The sequence below is a fragment of the Prinia subflava genome, chromosome 2 (genome assembly GCF_021018805.1).
Source record: "Prinia subflava isolate CZ2003 ecotype Zambia chromosome 2, Cam_Psub_1.2, whole genome shotgun sequence".
Classification (NCBI taxonomy): Eukaryota; Metazoa; Chordata; class Aves; order Passeriformes; family Cisticolidae; genus Prinia; species Prinia subflava.
Genome location: NC_086248.1, coordinates 60,841,198 through 60,866,284, shown reverse-complemented (window position 1 = coordinate 60,866,284; position 25,087 = coordinate 60,841,198). Strand labels below are relative to the sequence as shown.

The following is a 25,087-nucleotide window of genomic DNA, read 5'->3' as shown; positions in this document are numbered from 1 at the left end:
GAAAGAGGGACACAGCAGAGTAGAACCTGCTGCCAATGATTTCAAGAGCATTGCCACCATTCATCTTGCATGTTAGCCTGGAAAATATGACAGACTCTGTATCTCCTTCCAGCTATCAGCTACAACCTGGCAAAACTGGAAGAGTCAGGACAAAAGAAACATGAAGCCAAGGGGGGTGACCTAGCAGTTCCATGAGCCATTGCTGTTCTTTCCAGTGAACAGATATTAATTTTAATTACATAAATAGCCTCCTTTGAAGCCTTCTGCCTTGCTGACACTGTAACTTCTTCACAGCAATCCTTCCTACAGACAGATATGATTACCTTTTTTAGAAATGAGGTGCATGCCTGAATTTACTTCAGCCAGACGCAGTTGTGTTACAACTCCTACTGAAGTGAGAGTCAGGGCTAAATTTGTTTTATTAATACTAAGTGGCTGGCAGGAAATACATTGACATGAATCCTGCAGAATATGCAGAGAAAGCACAAACTGATTCTGTAATAGCAACCAATTTACTGAAAGCATCATTTGCTATGTATCTGGGTGTTCAAGAAAAGCAGTTTAACTCTTAGCAACAAATACAATTTGTCAAGGTTTGGGAGGGTTTCTTTGACTGGGTGGAAAGGGCAAAGTTTGGAAGTCTTGTTGCTACTAACTTGATGTTGTGGTGAGCACCAGATACATGATCACACAGGCTTGAACAGCTGAATGAACTGGAACTACCCCACCACCTTTTGCAGTAAGTACAAAGTTACTCTACTGCTCACCAGCACCAATTTTAATCGGACACTTAACATGTCCCAGAACTCTACAAAAACAAAGGTGGGAAATTCCAGCTTTCACCCAGCAAATTTTCTATGTGCTTATTTTTAAGAAATTTCAGATTTACCAGTTTTAGGGTTTTGTTTTTATATATTTATATGTTTTATGTTTTATGTTTTTACATCACTTTTCCAAATCAGATTTAGAGTAGAAGGGAAACAGTTAAGAATTTTTCTTTCTGCATTTTTCTACTATACATCTCAAATGATGCTGCTTTTCAGCAGTGTGGCAGCAAGTTCTAAAATGACAGTATAATCTGAAAACTTTTCACAGCTTACAGAAGGTAAGAAGTGTTTCTTACTGTGTGAGCTTTCAGGTTGTCATGCTTTGTAAAATGGGTGCAATTTTCTTCTAAAATGAAATGTTAACTTTAGAAGAATGCACTGGAGGGAAGAATGCTATTCCTCAAGAGTAAAGATCTTTTTCTCTTCTCTATTTTTATAAATGTAAACGGATAAAAATGACAGATGTGTGTAAGCTAGTCTACACACAAACAAACTTCAATTTCACATGGGCAAGTTCAACTGGGAGTCTAAATTTACCCATAAATAGTAAATATTAACCCTTATGAAACAAGGGTTTAAAAAAGACCCCATTTTAAACTCAAATGAGCACAACCCATGCAATGCTGGAAGAACACAGATCATGACCTTTTCTTCTGTTAAGCATGTTGATCATTTTGGCGACAGAAGAATGGAAGCCTGTGGCACACATCTTTACTGATTTAGTTATATCCTTCTCTGCCTGCAATCTCCACATGATATACTGGCAGAGTTTAAATGGGATTAAAAACCTCCACCGAAGTATGTGGATGCCAAAGCCAATTCCCATACTAAATCTGTTGAAATCCATACTTTTTCAATACACCTACCCACTATTAAAACTATATTATATGCAGACCCTTGTATGGTGAGTCTGCAGAATCCTTCAGAGCAACACAAATTTCTGTAGGAGTTATTTTCACATGAAAGGCAGTGGGTAGTTGCTTCTGTACATATCTTTAAGGATCTATATTTATGCAATTATCTACTGTTTCCTTCCCCAACTTCAATGAAGAATTTGCCAATATTCCATGTGTTACACAGACCTCTTTTACTATAGAACAGAGTGTGCATACACAGCCAGCTAAAACTGCCAAAGTCCAATCCCTGGCAGAGGCTTGTGAAGGACATATTCCTTTGTCAAGATTTTCTCCTGAAGGATTCTGAAGACCCCTCCCAGCTAGCACCATGGTGAAGTACTGTTCAGGTGTATTTACTATCATGTTCATGGCTACCTATGGACAGTGAACAGCATTTTATGGGGCTTTTGTAACTTTTGTAACTGTTTTACTCATGTTGCAGTGACCCTGCATAGTTCACTACCACACTTACAATGTGTCTTTTAAAGAATTTTAGAACTACCTCACCACTGTCAGGCATGTACATTATATGTGAAACTGGCACAGCAGACGTGTCCTTTTCCTGACATACCCAAAGAGGCCTCAAAACCTAGTGTTCAGTGTTTTTTCTCCCCATTCTCATGCCTCACTTCCACACAAAACAGCTGAGAGGATCCACTTAGTAGGATCACAGGGCTACCTTGACGTGAATCAGAGCCCATTCACCCCTGCTTTTATCCTCTACTGGAATGGAGAAGTTGTAGCACATGGAGCAGCTTTGGGATTTAATGAACCCATTCAGGCTGTTTTCAAGTGTAACGAAATGCCTGCAATCAATCGTTCCAGTCTATGTTGGGCTGCTGTCGAAGTCGATGAAGTTATCCAATCCACTGGCCTTCACAGGTAAAAAGGGATCAGCTCATTTGCAGTATTTATTTTTCTACCATTCCAAAGCACTGTATTTATCCATGTCTAACTGAAGCTTTTGGAGAGAAGGACATTCAGAAGAAATCAAAAGCACAAACGCTCCTAATTTATTTTTGCCAAGGTTATACTCTGTCAATAATCTATACTTTATTTACACAAAAAAATCTCCACTTATGTTCTTGATGGCTCCAGGACCTGCTATGCAGTTTATGCAATGAGCTCAGGAATGCATTATTGTTTGGTTGTAGAGAAAGCACTCGATGTGTTATCAGACACAGCCTGTGCAATAACTCTCTTGCTTTCCTCCAGAAATCTGCCCAAACAAGCAATACCCCAAACACTACTATAAAGAAAACGAACAGAATTTTTGGTGTCACCCTTTCATAAATGCTTTTAAGAAAAAGATGAGACCTTGTGGGAACAAGTAACATCAGCTGCCTTCTGAGACTCAAAGTTGCTGTCAAATCAACATCCAAAGATTTAAGTGGTGCATTTCATGCCATGCTGTCCCCTTGCTCAGGGGATTCTGTAAATGTCTAGGTTTTGGATGGTTAGATCTCTTCCCCTCTGACTGGCCTTCCTCTGTTTGCCCTGAGACATGATCTTTAACATATCACTTTGCAAAAATTGTTATCAAAGGATTATTGCTAATTTAAATGCACTTTAACACTGGGGAAAACCCCCTTTATGTTCTGCACATACGATCACTTCTACTTTTGATAAAAAGAAATAAGAGAGGAACAACATATGTATTCCTAATTATAAAAAAAAAAAACAAAGCAAAAATGACCAGATGGACATTTGCTCCCCATACACCATATCATCTTTTGTCTGCATTCTCTTTTCTATACATGTATATAGATTTTCAAGATGTGTGCATATATATAGGTGCAAAGATAGATGATGAAATTTGGTTTTAGCTCCACACATCTCTCTCAGGTTTTTCTTTACAACCTGTATGAGAATGATTAAACATTACTCATCGAAAAAATAGTTTTCTAAAAATGTACATGTGTCAGGATCTTTTTTCAGCTCACAGTCTGGGTTATTTCAAAATAACCAAATGAAGCAAAATTAGAAACAATTTTGGTTTAGACTGTGCCTTGACAGCCTAATGGCTGTATTTCCAAATACACAATTCAAAAGTAAAAATGTTTCAAAAATATAAATGGCAACTTTTTCGTTGTGCTGAGTCTATAATTTAACTTTTGATGTGTATTAGTTTCAATAGGGGAGAAGATTTCTCATTTTGTTTTGTTTTTCTTTTTTTTCTCCTAAATAATCCTAGTAAAGACAAGCGCAGCAACCAGAGTGAAGTCAGTTGTGTGAAGGAGTTTGGGCCCAGGAACAGAAATGGAATTGTTCTTAACAACACAGTCAGCATGCTTGGAAGCTGATGCATTACAGGAAGGATGTTTTCTCCACAACAACTGCTGTTTTACCAGACAGCACACTCGCATGATGCACACAATTTTACTCTTTATTATTTCAAAGTACTGTTGGGACAAATTTTGCCCTTGGATAAGCATGCTCAGGCCCCACTGAAGCCAGGCAGTGGAACTTACAGTCATGTGTCCGAGAGCAGAATTTGTACCCAGTGTTATAAAGAAAGAAAACTGTTTAGTGGATAAATAATAAAGAAAAAGATTTTACAAAACAAACAAGCAAGCATTAAAATATAATTAATTACAAAAAATAAACAAAAACCAAAATAACCGGAGCCACTTACAGGGCTTGATGGAGTCTTTGGCCAGCCTGGGCTGCTAATGCTATCACTTTCATCTCCATGAAATGAGGAGATGCTAGCAGAGCTTGGGGACATTGGGGAAGGGACTGGCAGGTTGCCTGGGGTTGGGGGCTGAGAAATACCCTGAGAGCTGTAGCTATCCTGTGGTAGAGGAATACAAAAAAAAAAAAATATGACAAAGGCAGGGCAAACTTTATTAAAAACAAAAAAAATAATACATCCAGTTTAACAGACTGACCAATTTTTATATATAAAATATATATAAACAGAGAGACACATACAGAAAACACACACATATATAAATATATTTATATATATATATAAAAGGTATTAAAACAACATTGTTAATTAGTATAATTTGGAAAGTTTGCTGGATGCTTGGCTAAAGTCACTAAGCCACCATGCTTACTTCAAGCTCACATGAAATGCTAAGCATGGGTTTCCCATTATGAAAGAAAGAAACAAAAACAAGCCATTCACCTTATTTAATCAAATAAGGCAGGAAAGCAAATTATTAAAGTATGTTGCTGCTGCGGCCAAAACAGAAGCTATAACTGAAGGCAGAGAAAAATGGCTGCAAGGACTGAGACCAGGCAAGACCCTTCTTTCCTACCCACCTGGCACAGCCAAATGCCCACGCAACTTTTGGCTTGGGACGCTTTGCCCCCACAAGTTAAAATGCCGTAAGAACTAGTAACTTTCAGATCCACACAATGAGGGAAAAAAAAGAAAAAAAAGAAGAGAAAAAAAAAAAAGAAACAAACAAACAAAATAAACAAAGAGATTGCACGTGAATGGAAAGGCATGCAGGAAAGAACAGAAGTGGGTAGGCCAAAACCAGGAGATGAAGGACAACACAGCAGACTTGTGCGGGCAGAACCAACACCACGTGCGGAAGGTGGTAAATACCTTTGACTTGCTCTCGGGCTGGGGGGCTCCTTCTTCTTTGCCATCTGCTTTGAGAGGAAGGGGAAGTTTGGACTCACCAGGTGTCATCATATCTGCAAGACCCATAGGTGCTAATCGAAAACAGGAGAAACAGTTAAGCATGACTGTGTTTGGCTTTGTAGGAACAAACACACTTCCTGCTGCATGGTTGTGGTGCCACACGAAGGAGAGGTTTGCCCACCTCTGTCCTGCTATTCTAGCATCTGGAAACCTGGAAACCTCTTCAGTTGAATGGAAGAGACAAAGGAGAACAAACAAGAAGAGAATACAAGCACCATGCAACAACAACCACCACTTAACAGAGCAGAATTCATTCTTCATGTTGCCAGTGCTCTTCAACTGTCTCTGCATTTGACCACAACATTTTAACACAAGAAGACTATTTTAATTACTGCACTCTCCCTTTAGCAATAGGCAAATGTAAATGAAAACAAAGCACATTCTGCTTGCCATGTTGAATCCAAGAAAAAAACCAGAATTTTCCATTACATCTGTATTAAGGCTGGTGTCCAGCTGATAATTCCTGCCCCTACCGACTTCAACATGAATGGCTCAGCCACTGTAAGCCTTAACTACAGAATTATGAGCTGTAAACCGTGCTCTGCTGGAGAACCAGCACTCGGCTTCTTCCTTCCGCCAGAATGAGGTGGGACTATAACGAACACACAAATGTCTTTCCCTGATAATGGCATGCAGTTGTTTCCCAGGGGTGCAAGGAGTTCAAGGGTTTTTTTAATTTGACGATGCAAGTGCCAAGTATAGTACTATTGCTGCAGAGCTGCTGGGTTCCTGGATTTCTAGAAAGATGCAAGAAGAAACATTCAGACAAATAGACAGAAAATACTGGGCAGAGCAGATGCTAGGAGGTGCCATGACACGGAATCAATGCAAATAACCAGAAAACAGCAGCAAGACACAAGGTGATTCTTTGCCTGCTGACAACCATGTGCACAGTATTTGTGAAAGACTGGATTACCTTCCCTTTCTCTCTTTTTAATCCCCCTCATGCCCTTCTTTCAAAGGATATGAGGTAAGAAAAACATATAGAATAACCTAAAAGACAATAAAAAAGAAAAAAAATGTATATCCCAAATGTAAAAATGTAAGAATCAGTAAAGGATCATTGTCTTTACCAGAGTAGCACAGCTCTCGCAAAATGACAGTGCTGGCTTGCACCAGGCAGCAGGCACACTGCACAGTGAGCCAAAGATAGGAGGGGGAAAAGAAGCTTTAAAAATACTTCACAGATTGCCCACTACAAAATGATTATTGCACATATTCATGTATTACTATGTTTTAGAAAATAATTAGTTTTAATTACAGCAGTGAGAGCATGAGCAGGACTCTAGCGAATACGCTGGCAAGCTCTGCAGTGCTAATTTGCTAATATCTTTAGCATCACTGCAGGTTGAGACTCTGGCTCTGCCAAAAAAACCTACCCAGCCATGTGCCATGTGAGTTTACAACTGTATGCTCAATATTCAGCTTTGAACTGCCGGTGTTTTTCATGGGCACATTTTCTTGTTTTTTCAAAGCGCATTTGTAGCCCAATCAAGCCCTTAAAGTCATCACAACACATAAATCATAATTGAGATTAAAAAAAAATACTTGCAATACTCCAGACTTCAAGAATTGGAACAAAAAGCCTTTTACAAGTGATGCAGCTGCAGTGAAAAATCTATTGGGATCAGCTAAAAATGCTGTTATTTTTATGTATGTGTGTGAAATCTCAACAAAACAGGCAGTCAACATGCTACTGGGAAGTCAGCAACCACTAAGCATTTGATTTGTATGCATTTTGCCCTTATATTTTGCTTGAGGGGCTGGGCAGCTTGTGACCATTCTCAAGTGAAGGATGGCAGCCTAACACATTCTAGTTTTGAATTCACAATTAAAAAATAGTTATTTTTCTTTCAGAGATTAAAAAAAATTTACAAAATGGTCAAATATATACCACAGTGTGGTTTCAAACTGGGATGCAAAACTGTTATACAAAATCCATTTTAACAGTTAACACATTTCATGCTGTGAAAGTGCTAAAAAATAAGTCTTGGGTTTTGGTTTCAAAGCGAGCAAAGCTGACCCTTCCCCTATAAAGCAATTTTAGGGAGGTCAAACAAAGCAAAGTTAATAATCACGCTTCTCCACCAGAATTCTGCATTGCTAAATCCTCTGCTGATATCTCACTTTTATCTAGTTGGCACATCATATTTCTATTAGAAAGAATTTAAAATTTGTGTCCACTTCTTGTAGTCCTGTTTCCATCAGAACTCGCTTATGAAATCTCTGTTCCAGAAGTTAACACTTCATATAAAGTAACTCCAGTCTGCAGATTGTAACACACATTCTGACTCTATTAGTCATGCTTAGACATGTAAAAAGACAGGTTCATTTTGGCTTTTGACTATTTCTTGTTGGCATATGCAAATGTAACTATCAGGAATTGAAGACAATTATAACAAAAAAATAAAGTTACCCAAATTCTGTTTAACTTTTTGTTCTAAATGATGTAACTCATCTACATTCTTTTTTTCTACCTCTAAGAGAAGAACTGCAAGCATTTCACTGGCAAACTGCAAGGTTGTCTCTTTTCCCTATAGCTTTTACCCAAGATGTTTCCACAGCTATTTTTCTATCTGCTGTTGAAACGCTATTTCGTAACTTCTTGCAAACACACTCTCCAGCGATTTGTGAGAAGACATTCTTTCACTTTTTTTAGCTAAGCGGTACAGCGAGAACATTGTTTTGACCCTTTCTGAGCAGTGAAATACTGTTATTGTCACGAAACTGCTAAAATAAGACACAGTCTCTTTCTACACAGGTACTAATAATTCTGCCTGTGAAGTGCAGACCAAAGGAGAAAACATCGTAGAGAGCAGGATAACAGGGAAATCTTGACTCAAGAAGTGTTGTGGCATACTGTGAATAGGTTTCAAGTACTAGCCTCTGGCTTATTATAAGGATTTAAGAGCTAGAATGATTTCAAAAAGCAAGTATAGGTCAAGGTCCTGAATTAACTATTCCACATTGAATTTAATGTACTCAAAGGCAGATATTGACATGAGTAAAACTGCAGCAAAGAATTCTTTTTTGCTAAAGGCTGCTCTGCCAGTCCCAGAAGATGATGAAATACTGTAGAAGCAGCAATATACAAACATTGTTTTTCTCTTTATTGCTAGAGTGATAACAAATCATGCTCTACAAAACAGAATACTCCCTCCTTTGTAATACATTCCTCTCTCCCTTCCAACCCTAGCACTCCCCCCCTGTAAAAAAACAAAAGAGAAGAAAAAGCAAAAGCAGTGAATTAGTGACTGTGGAGTTGACGAGAGGATCCCCACTGCTTTGGTGCCCACCGAAAAAACAGGAGAGGGACAAAAACACTGCCCAGTGGCACTTCCTGCCATGAATGATCCTCCAGCTCTGGGGACGAGTGCAGCCCAAGCTGGTTGGGGACCTTATCTGAAAAGGATGAGTGAGCCACCAGGGATCTCAGTGCCACACTGCCTTTCTGCTGACAAGTCTTGTCCAAGAAATGACAAGTACGAGCAGTTTGGGATGTGGGCATCTCTGTGCCAGGTGCTGGCTTGATTCACAGTCTCACGATGACCACTGGATCATGGTCATCACTTGTTTGGAGTATAGGTGATGGGACACTTCAGCTGTTACCACCTACTGACAACCTCCAGAAAGTTTATCTAAGTGTGCAATAATAGCTACTACAAAGATATGCATTAGAGAAAAAAAAAAAAGAGGTATCCATTTTTCAGAAAAATGCAACCAAAACAGAAAAAAAACAAATGAAGTTTCTAAAAAATATTTCACCTGCATAAATATCATTGCTTTTCTGTTAGAGGTTCATCCAAATAAATATCAAGTCAAATATATAGCATATGTATGATTTTCAGTATTATTTTAAAGAGTATCCCTTAAATTCCTTTACTGCAAATAATTTTTCCTAGAATTTCATATTTTATGTAAAGTATTATGATATATTATATATTATATATATTATATATATTATATATTATATATACTATACAATATATAAAATAATATTATATATATTATTATATATAATACTAATATTATTATATTAGTATAATAGTAGTAATAATAATAATAGCCAGAAAAAGAAAGGTTTCAGTATACTTGAGCAGTAAAGAGATTAATGCCTTTTTATTGGTTTGTTCATCTCCAGAGGTAGCAGAGATTGTGAATGCCAGTCTCTCTGCAAGAACAATATGGAAACCTGCAAGATATAACTTCATATTGCTTCTTTTTAAAGATAATTTTCACTAGAATTAACAAAGCTTACAGCATGAGCTGTATTGGGGGTTGTGAATTTCCTGTTTATTACATGCATATTTAAAGCTGGAATTTAAAAATTAAGTCTTAAGATTCCTTTTTTTTTTGACCCAAGCAGAAGGATGAGTCCAGATAGGGAGAAAGAAAGCATTCTGGAACTTGAAAAATAGGGGGGAAAAGTCTAAAATATATATGGGTAATGTGAACTCACACAATAAAAGGACAGTGGCAGTTATACAATTTTTCTGAATGGCAGTTTGTTCCATAATTGTGAAGGGATTCTGACACCTTTTTCCTGAAGCTTTTGTTATTGTTATGGATGGAATACTCTATTAGAAGAATCTGTCTTCTTTGATCTTGTAATTTCTGTGTTCCTAAACCACTCGGCATCAGCAGAAGCTGGTGATCTACTGTTTGATCCACAGTCACTGCTGAAGTATCAGGATGCATAATTGCAGCATGATTTTCTTTTCAATTGTGACATTAATTAAAAAAACCTAAAGACAAAAGGATCAACTGGTAATGAGGAGATACAAGCACTACTGAAAATGGGTGACAAAACCAGTGTTAGACACAGCTGTACTGAAGCTCCAACACCATATGAAAACAATTCCATCAGTTATGAGCAGTCTTCTCCTAGAGTAAAACCTAAAAGTGCATTTTATTGAAATGAAAGATCCAATGAAGAAATTAACTTCTCCTTATTGCCCACCTTAGGTTTTCACTGGCCTCTGACTGAAAGCACAGCTGATGCTCAGTGTATGGGAGCAACTTAAGCAACGCCTTCACTCCAGCAGCAGCAGCAGCAGCCACTCAGCTGCACTTGGTTTTGGCCCTCCACGTTGACTGAACCCTGGTTTATCTGACAGATGTGGGATTTTGTGCTAACGGGGCAGGGAGGAAGGGGAAGCTAAGGAGCCACATAGTTGAACTGGTCTGCCTGCCACAGAAAATCCTGTTTTCAAGCCCCTAAACAGGTATCACCTGTAGGTTCTCCATCTCATCAAATGCAGGGCCAGAGCTGACCCTAAAGTGCACCCCCAGCTCAAGGAATTATCATTAAAAGTACTGTATTTATACTTGTCTTAAGCTTCCATCTTTTTGACCCAAGCAGAAGGATGAGTCTGGATAAGGGGAAATTAAGCACTCCCACAAGCATTTGCACTCAGCAATGCATTCACACCTAATTTTCTCTTTTTGGTGTTGTGTGTGTCCATCTCCTCCCCAACAGTGTCTCCTGGAGGCCTGCAAAGCAATTCTAGATGCGTGTCTGCTCCCACGCAGACTGAAAGAGGTGCACTGAACTCCTCCAGTTCATCTCATACTTACTTTCCATTGGGTAATCTCTGAATTAATAAAACTGGAACAAAAGAAAACCTCACAAATGCACTGGCAGAAAAAAACCCTGATAAATGTTTAAATTATTAAAAATCCAATATTTCAGAATGCATAACACAATAAAAAGAGTATGACTACCCCATACAAAAGACTGCTAGGATAAATGGTCTTGCATTGAACAGATTTCCACTGTATGAAATAACGAATGGCTGAATTATCTGAACAAAAAAACCTCTGTGAATCTTCCTTTAAACTGGTTATTCCTTAGGAATACATAAATCTTCTTAGGCAGGGCACTCTGCCATCTGTTTGCTGTTGGTTATTTTTGCAGCTCTGGGGGCCAACGGAAAAGGGTGGAAAAATTACTTCTGCTAATAGCAAAACAGAATTTATAGCACAGTTTCAATGCTCAGAAGTAATTTTATTTCAGCAAGCCAGACAAAACACATAACTACACAAACAAAACATAATATTACCTGGGACAGCTGTGGTGGGGAAAAAGCAAGCTATTATCTAATGCTCTTTTCAATAGCTTGTCCCTCTTCATCCAGATGGTGCAGTGAGCTGTCTGGGCCAGCCAATAGTTTCCAGGCCAGCACTGAAAAAAGTCTTTTCTTTAATTTCTCTCCCATTTTTTTAATCTTACTGATTAGCAGCTTCCTTTCTTCTGCTAACCAAAATGGTAACATAATGTTCTTGAAATATAAGACACTGCTCAGTGTCTCAGCAGCTCCTATGTAGAGGAAAGAAACCCTCTGGACACACTAGACACTAGCATCTCACTGTGGCCATTTTTTTCCAAAGAAGCCGGAACATATAGGATCGACAGGGAGGAAAAACAGGGAAAGATGCAAAGGATAAAAGAATTACACAGGCTAAGAGGGGTAGAGAAAAAGATGTGAAAAACCTGGCTCCTGGTAAGACACAATTAAGGTAGCAAGGCATTTCTAAAGAAATAAACTAAAGTAGAAACAAAAGCAACTAAGAAACAACATCAAATCACCTTAGCACAACCTATTCAGCTTTCAGAAAAAACTTCAAAACGCCCAATATCTCTAAAAGGGATAATGTAATCAGTAAAGCATGCACAGAAACTCCATGACTGGAATAAGTACTTGGGAGGATCCGCTTCAGGGTCATTGGAACTCCATCCAAACACACCCCAATCAAAGAATTGATCTTTGCTGAAGTATTATCTTGAAGGAGGATAACTGCTAGGAATTCAAGCTGAATTTGGACCATGAAGCACATTTGTGCAGAACTGTATTCACCAGTCTTCAGAGTCACACAGAACTACAAGCAATTCTAAACTCATAAGTCATGATATGAAGGGTAAATCCAGAAGCTACATTGAATATGCTTTTTTTTTTTTTACAAAAGAAAGTTATGATAAAATTTTATATACCAATACTTGAATAAGTAAATGAGGAAATCCTATATAAATTTTGGAAACAGTAAATATGGCCTATATGTTCCAAATAGAATAATTATGTTAAGTGCTCAACTTACAGCATTTTCAAGTCAGAGCAAGCGCACATATCTTTTTTTAAATGACTACCACATTACATATCTGAAATTGCAACCTTAGCAAGTAAGATGCTGAAAAACAAAAGCAGCCTCCTAAAACAAGAAGCTATTCTCCTTCCCTTTCTTGCAGACACATACACACAAATACACACATACTTGCTGGTCAACGCCTAGTCCGAGTGCTGCTGGAACTGTACAAAACACTGTACCCATCTACGAGCTGTGCAGAAGGACTTAATGAGAGATGTATCAGTTACTGTACAAAAAAAATGAGTACCTTAGCCTAATTTCAAATCACTCCAAACTACCCAAGAGGGGTGAATCAAAAGAAGAAGGAGGTTCCTGTGCCCCCAGCCCGGGGCTGCCAGCGTTAAGCAGGTTTCAGGAGGAAGGTCACTGCGGGAAGGTTACTCACCGTTCCCTGCGGAGCTGTTCACCATGTTGGGTGCCATGCTGTAGGGAGGAGCCTGCGGGTTCATCAGGCCAGAGCTGTTGTTCATCGGCTGAGTGTAGGGGGAGCTGGACCCCATGATGCCGCTCTGATTCATGGCAGGAAAATTGCCTTGCCTACGAGAGGAAAGCACACACACAATATCTCATTACAGACCTCCTTGCTGAAGATGCTGTGGTTTGTCACAGAGTCCATCACCTATTGTTTGTAAGGAGAAAGCAGGCAATTAGTTAGTTTTACTTTTGTGGGGAGCTTTGAGTTAGTCTTGAGCTAATTATTATATATGTGAAGTAGAACTGCACTCAAGACTCATTTCAAGAGAGGTATACAGAGTCTTTCTATGTCACTGTCAATCAGAAGAAAAATACAGCTCACATTATGCACCCTATGAGTAGACAGCAATGTGATCAGGAGTCAAAATTAGAACCTAGCATTGGCACAAAAAAAATTCCAGTGCATCACCATCCTTACCATTTTGACCATGTAATAGCAATTCTCACCTGCCAGAGCTTAAAAAACAGTGAAATGACCAAAAGAAAAATGGGTACCATAGACTCAGTTTCTGATTTCTGCATCTGTTGTTATTGTGTTGAACAGTGTTCATCTGTATGTGTCACCTACATCCAATCTTTCAAAAAACTCCATACATATTTTACTTCATTGAAACAAGAAACCTCAGCAGAACTATTTTGCTTTTGAAAATTAATCCCGTACTCGTATAAAGCTTTTATAACTGAGACTTAAAATTGTCACAAAAACTGCCCTAAATGAAACCTTTGCATAACTCTCCACATGTTCATATTCTGCACATGTTCAGACCAAGTATTTTGAAAGACTAAAAGTTATCCACTTTTAAGTTCTAAGAAGTATCTAAGTATGCTTGGTACCTGATTTGACAAACTCTAGACAAACTGAGGCACAAGGAAGAAAATAATCCAATTCAAGTGAGCATGATAACCCAGTGTAATGCATGATTCTACTTCAAAAATAACTTTTTATTCTTTTAATACATAAAATGATTACCTACCTTTTCTTAGTTTAGTTGAAGACTGCATGTATTATCATACGTATATGAGTAACACTTATACATATAAATAGAAACACAAGGAAAAATACTTACTGGTATATTCATAGGAAAATACATAGGAAAATACAAAACTCAGACCTCTTTCTTCAGTGTGCCCCCTGTACATTTCTGCTGCTTTAATAAATGAAAGAAACAAGAAAGCCACCGCCCTTTTACACAGCTTTAGTACCTAACTTTTATTTCCTTAAAAATACAAAGCACTTAATTTCATCATGCAGGAATGGAAAGCTGAATGTCCAGGTAGCAAGATGGGAGTTTTGGTAGAAATTCTACTTTTAATTATTATACAGTACTCAAATCAAAAACAACAACTCCTAAATCAAGAACCCTGAGTAACTTCAATGGCTTCTTGTCTTCTCCAAACTCATGGCAGATTCTTAACACAATTGGAAGAAGCAGATTTCTTTTTTTGGGAGGTACAGGAGGAAGACCATTAAAGCACTATTTGGCCTAATTTTTCTTGACACATTGTGAATTTCTTCAAAGGAAAAGAGAACGTGTTATCTAAATAAAGCATCCTTTTCCAAGTCAGTTTTGTCCTTTGCTCTCTGAAGACAAACTTTTCTTCACTCTTGCAAAGAGGCAAAGGCTTTCTTTTGATATGAAGGAGATAACTGCCATACAATGTCATCTCCCAGATGAAGCTTGCAACAAGAAGTGGAGGGAAAAGATTTAAAATGCACAGTGGTGCAACGCTCCAAGGGAAAATTACAAAGGGAAAAGAGAAGAGTAGAACCATTTGGCAACAACTTTAAATTATTTCAGTCACACAATCAAGCTTTTCTTATGTAAATACTGTATCTAAAACACCTCCTCCCTTTTATCTGAAAACTGCTATATTTCAGCAAGTGCAGTAAACTGAAAAATGCTTTCTATGCTGCATAAGCAAGATCCTTTCTGTTACTGGGTAAAATTACTAGTGAAGAAGATGAAAAGAATGTGCAAGTATATTTTCATACTTTAAAAAAGAAGTAATGGATTTTGAGAGGTTCTTTTATGGCGTAAGGCTAGGATCCTGGAAAAGGCAAGTCTCTACAGGTATCTATTTCTTTAATGTCCTTCTTTTACTTTAAAAATACACAGGAGACACACACCTTGCAGGTAAGGTGTAATTGCTCCTTATCTACTAATATTTCAATAGTATTACCTCCTGTGGCATGTGTATCTTCTAAGCTGTGGGGCTGTTCATTGTCTCAAATTGAGGTACAACCTATTTCATGTTACCCACTATGGACATCAATCTCAATTGCAGCTCACGCAAGCATACTGCTGTACAACAAAGCTGTACAACAGCTTTAAATCAAAAAGCAGGAAACTATTTCCAGTTTAGATGGAGAGTGGAAATTAAATAAAAAGAATATACTAGCTTTGGCCAGGACAGCAAGAAAACAACTGAAGTCTAAAAAAATTGCTTCTGCGCCCAGAAGAACCTGAATGGCAGAACCTAATTCTGAAATTTCATCTGGCAGGGCTATACCTTTCCCCTTCATCCTCCTATGTAATGTTGCACTTGGAACAGACACAGCTCTCCATCTCTGGAAAGAGCCCAGCAAGTGAAAAGCCTCAGCACCATCCCTGGCAGGACTCTGTCCTTTCCCAGCCCCCTATCAAAGCCCTGACCGCAGCACGCGTAGGTAATTCAGTAGCACTGAAAGGACATCCTGTCAGAGTAAATGCTGTTTTATTCTGAGATTGGGTGCACTGAGCAGTACAGAGCTCCTCCACATATTATTTTGCTCTATGATGGCTTGGAATAGAAAGTTTCTTTAGGGAGAAATAATCAGGTATTACTTCAGCCTTTAATTCTCACTCCACAGTAGGCCTCCTTTGAGTAAAGACTGCCGACTGTGACAAATTGTGCTGCATCAGTGCTATAATATGAAGTGGAGTCCATTAAGAACTGAGCTGAGATCACCAAACTCATTTTGATTAACCTCCAGGTCACTAAACACTTATAAATATGTTACACAGCAGCTGCTAAACATATTTATATATGCTTAAGGTCACAGCATCATCTGTTGGTTGTTGGAGTTAAGTCAAAAATCTTATGGTTCCTTCTGTGCTGCTTTTAGTTAAGGCATATCCAATGTACTACAGTTCTAGACTCTCTCCTACATCTCCCAGTTCCCTCCTCCATTTTTCCAGGATGCTAAATAAAAATCAAGCCTTTAAAAACAGTCTGCTGTACACGTAGTGACATCTAATGGCAAAAATTCATCTGGCCGGCTATGAATTTTACAGCAGTACAAAGGCAGCTAAGTATACAATTTTACAGTATTTGCCACATAAACACCAAGGGCTGGGTTGCTTAGGGATATGCAATTTGGAATAATAGGAAGAAATTAGGAAAGGATACACTTAAGTTTAATATAATCAAAAGATGTCTTCACGGTGAGATGCAGTTACCTTTCAAAGGAATGAAGGAAACCCTCAGCACCTGGTACTTCGGCACGTAGGCAACATATTCGAAATTTATTGGTCAGAGAAATGTATTGTGCATGAACTAGAGTATCTGCTCTTGCAACACTTTGATCCCAGATAATGTATTTTCCCCATTTAGAAGAAAAAAGCAGCCAGGCCATTACAAATTTGGGATTATGCTATCAATTTAAACACAATACCTACAATTTTTTTTCTGCTCTACTGCTACAAGTACATCTTCAAGAGCTCAGCAGTTGTAAGAAATTGAAAGTGGAAGAGGGGAATCTGCTTGCTTTCTGTGGTTTATTTACTCTGTTGACAATTTTACAAAGCATAATGCCAGAGCCAGTTGCTGTGCTTGAGGAAAGGGCTGCTACCTCAGGGGACCTGGACAAGCTGGAGCAGTGTGCTGACAGGAACCTTGTAAAAGTCAATAGGTGTAAGTGCAAGGTCCTGCACCTGGGAAGGATGAGCCCCCTGCAGTGGTGCCAGGTGGGACTTGACTAGAGGGAGCAGCTTTGCTGAAAGGTTCCTGGGCATCCTGGCAGACGGAGCTGGGCATAAGCCAGCAGTCTGCCCTGGCAGCAAAGAGGGCCAACAACATCCTGGGCTGTGTGACGAGGTGCAGAGTTGGGACAAGGTTGGACTAAACATTCCTCCTGAGGTTCCTTACCAGCTTGAATGATCCTATGAGCTTAGCCTGTCAGCATCACTGTGCTGTTGACAGTCTGGCTGTACTACTAAGTCCAAAATACAAATGCTTAAATTTAAACCATTCCCTTTTTAGAAGTTCTTCTGATCTTTTGTTTTCCTTCATTTGCAATCTACCCAAAGCTTAATCTGCACTTAATCTCTTTTCTCTGCAAAACAAGTAGCATCAGATCTAATTGTGTCTTCTGAGCTAATGCAGAAGTCTGTGTATTTAAAAAGAGGAGTTGACATGCAAGATCTGGTCATTGTTAAAAAACACAACAAAGAAATTGTTAGAAAGAACAGCACTGACAATACACAGGAGCACATGAATGACCACAGCTGCTGAGTGGTCTCTTATACTGAAATGCCTTCTTTTAATTGGACCTGAAATCTTCAGTAAGTTTATGTGTTGTCTCCAACTGCTACACAGAAGTTATTCTACAGCCCTTGAGCTTCACACTTTCTGATATGTGATTTAGTACCTCCTCAGTTCTGTCACCTGATACAAGACTGATACTGTCATCGTCCTTCTTTCTTCTTATTGAAAAAATATGAAATACTACGAAATTCAGATGTATATATGGTTTAGCTATGGACAATGACAGAAGTGGATTATGCTTCTCAATGAGACAAGAAATGAAGACATAGCTTTTCCTATGGAAACATGTCAAAGCTCAGGTTGTTCCTGAGTACAGAGATCAAGTTCTAAAACTTTCTGTGGACTTCCTAAGAGGCATCTGATGCCTTTGTACTCTTCTCTCAATCTATAACACTAAAGCAAAGCCCTTCATGCTGTCAGAAAAAATGATCCAGCTTCTGTAATGAGCCCTGTGGCAGCCTGAGCACGGGAGGCGAGTCCAACATGGAAATGTATAGGGAACAGAAGAAAGCTTCAGAGGTGGAGAGTCTAGAAATGATGGAGGTGAGGAGATTTTGGGGCATAGAAAGTGGAAATGAAGGAGACAGTAGAAGGAAGTTAAGAAGGGAAAAGGATTGGGAGCATCTTCACTAGGCGCTAAAGGTTTTTAGGGCAAGGAGGATGATAGGTGCACAGGAGAAGGCAGATGAAACAGAGATGCAGGAGGAGAAGGAGCAGGGAGAAACACACAGATACTGCTACTCCCAGGGTGAACACAGGTTATGGTCCCTCTAGCACAAGTGGAGCCTCTTAGCCAGATACATGCCTGAAGGAAGGAAGGAAGGGATTCACAGGGAAGCTTCCAAAGCAGAGCGCTACCAGACTTGTGCCTTCCCTCAGCTCCTCAGCTCGTGCACCCTGCCCTGAGGCAGGGCCGGGCTCTGAGGTCAAATGCTGGGGGAGCCTCAGTCTAAGTGTGGCACAACGGGGAGCTGCTGAAGGAGCAGTGCCCCAGGGACAAGGGCAGAGATGGAGCACACAGCCCAGGCAGGGAAGAGATGGCATTGAGTCACACTGCATAAATCCTGGCAGTCACAAACCCTTGTTCTTAGGCACTTGGGCACTGTGCTTCCTGACACCTGACATAGCATGCACCTAGTGCAGCGATTTCTCCCACTTATGGTGCCCTAGGGGCAAGACCTGAAAAATTATCCTGTTACTGTGACCTGGCCACCTGAGCAATTGGCTGGTGAAAAAAAAAATGGCCCACAAGTTTGCCATTTCTGCTCCAGATCTTTAACCTACATCAGTTTTGCAGTGAATGCACTGCAGCACCTCAGGGGAGTAATTTGTGTAAACATTTTAAAAGGAACATTTTTTTCTTTTAATGCTGACACACTGCTAAGGTGGCTACTTGATTACAAACTGTGAAAATGACTGCGTTAGGCTCCACACACAAATCACAGTGTACTGACCAAATTGCCCTGTGCTTATCTGTGCCAGGTCTGCAGCATGACAATATTTCCTCTCTCTTTTAAATGTCAAAGTATGATTTGGGGGGTTGTTATTTAAACACACTGACCTGCACAATAACAAGAAGTACTTTATTTAAATCTGTCTTGAGCTGGGACTAGCCTTAAGCGCTTATAATCTGTCACACTCTGACACCAAATGGGTTATTATAATGAGAGTAATTCAGGAGTGAGACCTACGAATGCTTTCTCCCTGGAGAATTTACACACAAACATGTGCAGGCAGATACATACGCTCTTTTTGCTATGGATTTTCTTTCTTGCTACATTATGGGCTTCCTTGGAGAAGTGAAACCATTTCTACTGTCAGCAGATATGGGAGAACTGAAGGAGGGAAAAGAGAGCAAGGGAAAATAAACCCCAACATTGCTTACTTTGTTCTGCCTGGAGGTTCATAGCACTCTTAGCAAAGGCCAAGACAAATGAAGCCTGAACATTGGCTGGAGCAGCTATAAAACGGCATTGAAGGCAGTTCCCATGTGAATAAAACACAAATTTAACATCACTATATCTGAAAGCAAAGTATCTTCTTGTTAGCTGCTACTGTAAGTTTAATAACCTGGACTTACATGTCCTCCTCTGTTCACTGGGGAAGTTCACCAATTGTAACAACAAAGTTTCAGAAAAACAACTACAAAAGCTGCTGATGTGACAGGTATTAGGTCTGCCACAAGACTTTTTGCCATTTTTCAAATTAGAAAGAAAATTTTACACTTGTGCATGTCTACCTGTGTAAAACAGGAGGCCGAAGTCCTGAACTACACTGACACTGACAGAGCACTTGGAAACACAAATGAAAAAACATCCAGATTTATACTGGGGGGGATATGTGCGTGTGTGTATATGTCTGTTGACAGGAGGTACACAGAACTAACATAAAACTGTTCTCAACAACCAGGCCTAAATGGCAGTGCTAAAATGGGGGAATAATTTTAACATGGCAATTACGTGATAGTGCGAATCGCCTGGTAACCCACTGCAGTCAGACTGAGTACACTGCCTGACTTCTTCATCTGGCTGATCCCAATATTATTGTACAAAATACTTTTAAATAGAGTAACAGAAATAGCTTTTCTAATATATTCTTTTTCTTCTCATTTACACAAATAGTTGTACCTTTAGCATCCATTGGTTGGATTTTACTAAGAACCAATCAAGGACGGGGGAGAAACTTAAAAATTAGTTGTTCTTACCCCACTGATTCAAAGCTGAGCCACTCAGAACAAACAGTCACAAAATCCTATTGTTTGTTTACAAGCTGCTGTCATCACATTAACCATTTTTCCAGTGAAAACATCTGCCCGACGGGCTACCTACTTGGTAGTCATTTAAAGCCCAATGACACAGGAGTGCCACACCACATCAAATTCTGGAAGAGCAACATAAGAGGCCTGTGTAATTCACGAGTAATAATGCTAATAACAACACAACTACCTAATATTTGCACAGCTGAATGCATGCTGGGATCAGAATAAATCTGTCTACCCCATTTTACAGGAAATAAAAATGGAGGAAGATTAATAATCCAGATCTAAAATATGGCCAAAAGAATAATAAAGTAGTTGAATACAGGGAGGAAAACACAGCATAAGTCTGTTAAAAAAAATCCTTAACTTCATTTGATCCTAATGACAGAAGGGTGTGTGACTGAAAAGCATTTAGTGATAGTGAAATACTGTACGTTTTTGTTTGTTGGTTAGTTTGTAAATTGTAGCCATTTGATTTTCTTTTTATGAAGTTCCCTTTGTGTTAATTAAAGTAGTTTTGGTCTGAATTTCATGGTGATCACAGCATTTGATCACCAGTCTTCAAACACACAGGGAACCCCTGAAATGCCTTTATTGCACAGCATTCTTAAAACTGCAGCAACACCTCCTTATTTTATTTGTGTAAGAACAAACTAAGCTCTTGGTACTCCATGTAACCTGCACTGGATAAATACAATTATAATGCTGGGTGACAAAAAACACAGAACAACTGAAAAGTGGGCCAAGTCAAATGGCTCAGAAACCCATCAGAGCTCTGCTCTTGGCGACCTCTGTCTACCTTCCCCACACATGGATTTGTACAGCAGCTCTAACAGCAACTGCCTGCACAACTGTCCCCCTCAGACATGATATCTGAGCACTGAGGAGATGTATTTCTTAGCCCAAGTGGAGTGTGTGATGCACAAAAGAGGGCTGCTTTAATCTGTCCAGCAAGCAGGAGCATGCATGAACTGGGTTTATAGGGAAAACCAGAAACTTGCCCTGTATGCCATGATGCTGTCAATCTGAAACAGAATGTCAAGAAGGGTGATTTAGCCTGGTGTGACTTGATATCAAAATGGGAATGACTCATATGACTCTCACTATGCACCTTCTATTTTTGTGCATGTTTATAAATAGCTGTATTAAAAAGTCAGAAGGCCCTATGAACTCTCTCCCAGAAAGATTACTTGAAAGTGGTAAGAGTCTGTTCCCATCACATGAACAGCCAGAAGGTCACCAAAACGTGGTGCTAAAAAGCTACAAGAAACTGATGGCACACTTTGTGTTTCATTAACTCACTTCCCTCTGGTGGGACACTGTCTTGGGAGAGGTTTGACCCCTGAGCTCCCTCTCCTTCTACCTGGAGATGCTGTCTCCCACCACCTTCTCACCATGTTCAGTCACATCCCCACGCTGTTTTTGAGCACCTTGGAATGCACTGTGCTAGCAACCAACCGAAAATCTAATAAAAACCTGATCATTTCATGCCAGCTCTTCAGTGTAGTTTTTCCTAGTAAAATGTCATCTGGCTGACAGCAGCATGCTGAATGCAGCTGTGCATGTGCATCAGCATGGTGAGGAAGTTCTCCAGAGGGATTTCCCAGCATACTCACCTATCTTTGCCCAATGGCCTGGAGCAGTTATATGTTTATTGATATTATTACCAGCACTGTCACCATCAGTCTCGGCTCTTTGGCACACTGGACAGTTTCACAAGAGCAGTGTAGTGCACATGTCAGTGTGATTTCAGCTGCCTCTTTTCTCCATCTTTGTTTCAGATGCCTGAAACCTACTGTGGCCACTGCAACAGGTATTTAACGTGCTAGTAAGATTGCCAGCCATCATTAACAAAATCTCATGCTGTTAGGTTATTATTTAATATGATTCTTACAAGGCTACTTATATGTCCAGCTAGAATTGGTGCTCCCATCTGAGCTCATCAACAAACTGAAGGGCTCTTCCCACTCATATTTCCCTGGGCAGCATTGCTAAAAAAAAATTCTTTATTTTTCTCTCAAATACCACCCTTATAAAAGAACTTAAAACTTTAAACCCCCTCTAGAACCTGAAACCCTCTTGCCATTTTTTATGTCTCTCCCTTTCTGTCACAAAAAACCTTAGGCTGTTTAATCACAGTCCTGTACTTGCAGTGTTATGTGCCAAATCACACAGCGCAGTCACAGAATTAGCTTTCTTCATGAGTCCCATTAAACAGATGGCTATTCTCCTATTTTGTTTTGGCTTTTTTTTTTCCTAACCACTTCTGTGATTTAAACTAGTAGATCTGCTGACAGACTGTGAAAACTGTTACCTCATCTGAAATAGTTTTTGTCACCCAAGAAAGAGTACTCAATGCAAAGTCCTCCCTTATTCTTTAACTTTATACAGTATCAATTAATGAAGTACTGCATTCTTACTGTGTCCTAAAGATCACATTTTAAAGTACAGAATTTCTATGTAACATCCAATCCAGAATGTTATAAGCTACACTGCAATTTTCTTTCGAAATAATTAGTCTTTCTACAGAATGCAATGAATCTCCTAAACAACCAAATCAAGCAAAAAATAATCTTGACACAATAATAATCAAATTAGAAGTGTCTCTGAGGTAAGTGAAAATTCTCATTCATGACTAAAAATCATGCTTCCTTCCCAACACACTCCTGCTTTCACAATTTAAGAATGGTTACTCTCTGAAGGAGGAAAAGTGTAGGACTCTTGAGGTCTGTGGTTAATCTCTAATGGCATGAACAGCATACAGCAGTCGATTGATGAATCCAAAGGAGAAAAAATGCCTCCCCAAATCACTGGTTGCTTGCAAGAGCTCTGCAGCATGGTGACAACAAGGGCTCCAAAATGATGGATTTACCTTTTAGTAAAACAAAATTCCAGATAAAAATGTATTTCTCTTAGTCTCCCACAAGAAATGGCTTTGGTTAGCTCAGCATGTACAGTTTCTTCCAATCCTTACATGATTTTATCAGCAATTTTAAGCTGATCCATCAAATGCATCTCCATTTAAATATAATAATCACAGAAGATTTCTACCTTTCCCCTTACACTAATAAATACATATAAGCTGAGCTGAACTTCCTCCCTCCTAATACATTACAGAAAAAACCCCCATACATGATTCTGCTTTGAAAAGCAAAACACGAGGAAAAGAAAAAAAGAAATAATAAAAAAATCAGCTTGATACAAATGACTATTTCTCATAAAGTGGGAAGAAGCATGGGTCCTTTGGAAGAGAAATATGTCAATACTGGTTAATAGCTTCCTTAGAAATTACAGTTACAGTAAGCATTAGTATTTGGACCTTAACCCCTCAAATCACACAGAAGCCTAGCATGGGCAGAAGAGATTCCAGCTATTACTGAACCCCTCCAGTCCCAGGTGGAGCCAGCACGGCAGCATTTGGGGTTCACAGAGGCAATGAAGCCATTCAGGCCAAGAAGCAAAACCACTTCACCCCACTGCAACCACACACGGACTTGATTTGGGAAGCCAAATTTAGTTCCGTGGACTGAAAGTAGCACCAGGGTATTAGAACAGCACTAATTGAAAGCAAAGTGGGGCTCGTTTCAGGGTGACCCATCAGGATCTCTGAAGGAAATCTGTGATTGTTTGGAGGAGCAGAGCAGAGGGGAAATGACCAGACAGCTTGTGAATGGCCTGAATTTGAACGGGAGCAACTCCTTCCGTGTGACTGAATGTTAAATAAAAGAGCCGGCAGAAAGAGCCTTTCTTGCCAGGGGCTTATTTCAAAGGCAACAGATAAGGCAGGCACTGGCTCCAATTATGGCTACCAGTCCTATCTTAGCCTAGTTTACTCTGGGGATTTCACAGCTGGCAGCCTTTCATCTAGAAGTAGCCTGGTTTGAATAAGCAAAGAAACTTGAATGAGTACTTAACCTTCCTGCACTCCATCGAACTTCCCAGCAGAGAAGAACAGCACCTCCAAGCTTAAGGGGAAAAAGGAAAACAATGGAAAATATATACTCTCTCCAGGGATTAAAGATGGTAAGTTTTACCGGAGTGCTTCAAGACTTCCTGCTACAAAACTGCAGCTTTCAAAATCACAATTAGAATTTTAAATCCAAGTTTCAAGATCAAAAGGGCCAGACTGGAAAATACTGCACAAAACTGACAGGCACTAGGATGTAAAACACCTAAAACAGTTCTGGGTTTTATTTATATTATTATTCTTTTTAAAAAATTTATTCCCCATTTCCGCCTCCCTCTTTTTCCTTTTGACATTTTAATGCACCATGTCCATTACTATATTTCCTCACCAATACCTTCTAGTCCATCAGCAGAGCTGCATTACCCTGCTGTTGGAGAAAATAATACAGAAAAAGTGCTTTGTTGGCACCAGCAACGTGGATTATGAATTATACATACATAGCAGGAGAGAAATGCTGATGGAAGGTTAGCATGCCTGTACGTGTGCACGTGTGCACGTGTGTGTATACACACACACAGACTAAGAAGGAAACATCTAGAATGCGCTTTTAAAACTAATTTACACTAATTGTGTTTCTCTGTATAACAGAAATTCTCTAGTATCAGTGCAGCCTTGTTTGATCAGTTTTATGACTGATTAAAAATGTACTAAATTCTTCTCACCACACTACAAAGAGGTTGTGGTATCTAACCAGTTGCTAGGCAATTTAGAACCAGAACCACATTCTAGAATGCCTACAAGTATGTCAAAGCAATGCAACATCATACATTATTGTAGAGACTGAACACCTCTTCTCAGGTGGCATGAGGATCAGCAGAAGGTAATGTAAATATC

The 25,087-nt window shown here is 39.3% G+C and overlaps 1 protein-coding gene across 1 annotated transcript in view; it reads right to left on the bottom strand.

The window, feature by feature from the left end:
- ARID1B (AT-rich interaction domain 1B) overlaps positions 1-25,087 on the bottom strand; it is a 322,513-nt gene that overhangs the window by 28,739 nt on the left and 268,687 nt on the right. The window contains exons 10-12 of the mRNA XM_063390178.1: positions 12,913-13,064; positions 5,286-5,395; positions 4,359-4,517 (exon numbers count right to left, since the gene is read on the bottom strand). Coding sequence (XP_063246248.1) covers positions 4,359-4,517; positions 5,286-5,395; positions 12,913-13,064 — 421 coding nt within the window. The remainder of the gene's footprint in view (positions 1-4,358; positions 4,518-5,285; positions 5,396-12,912; positions 13,065-25,087) is intronic.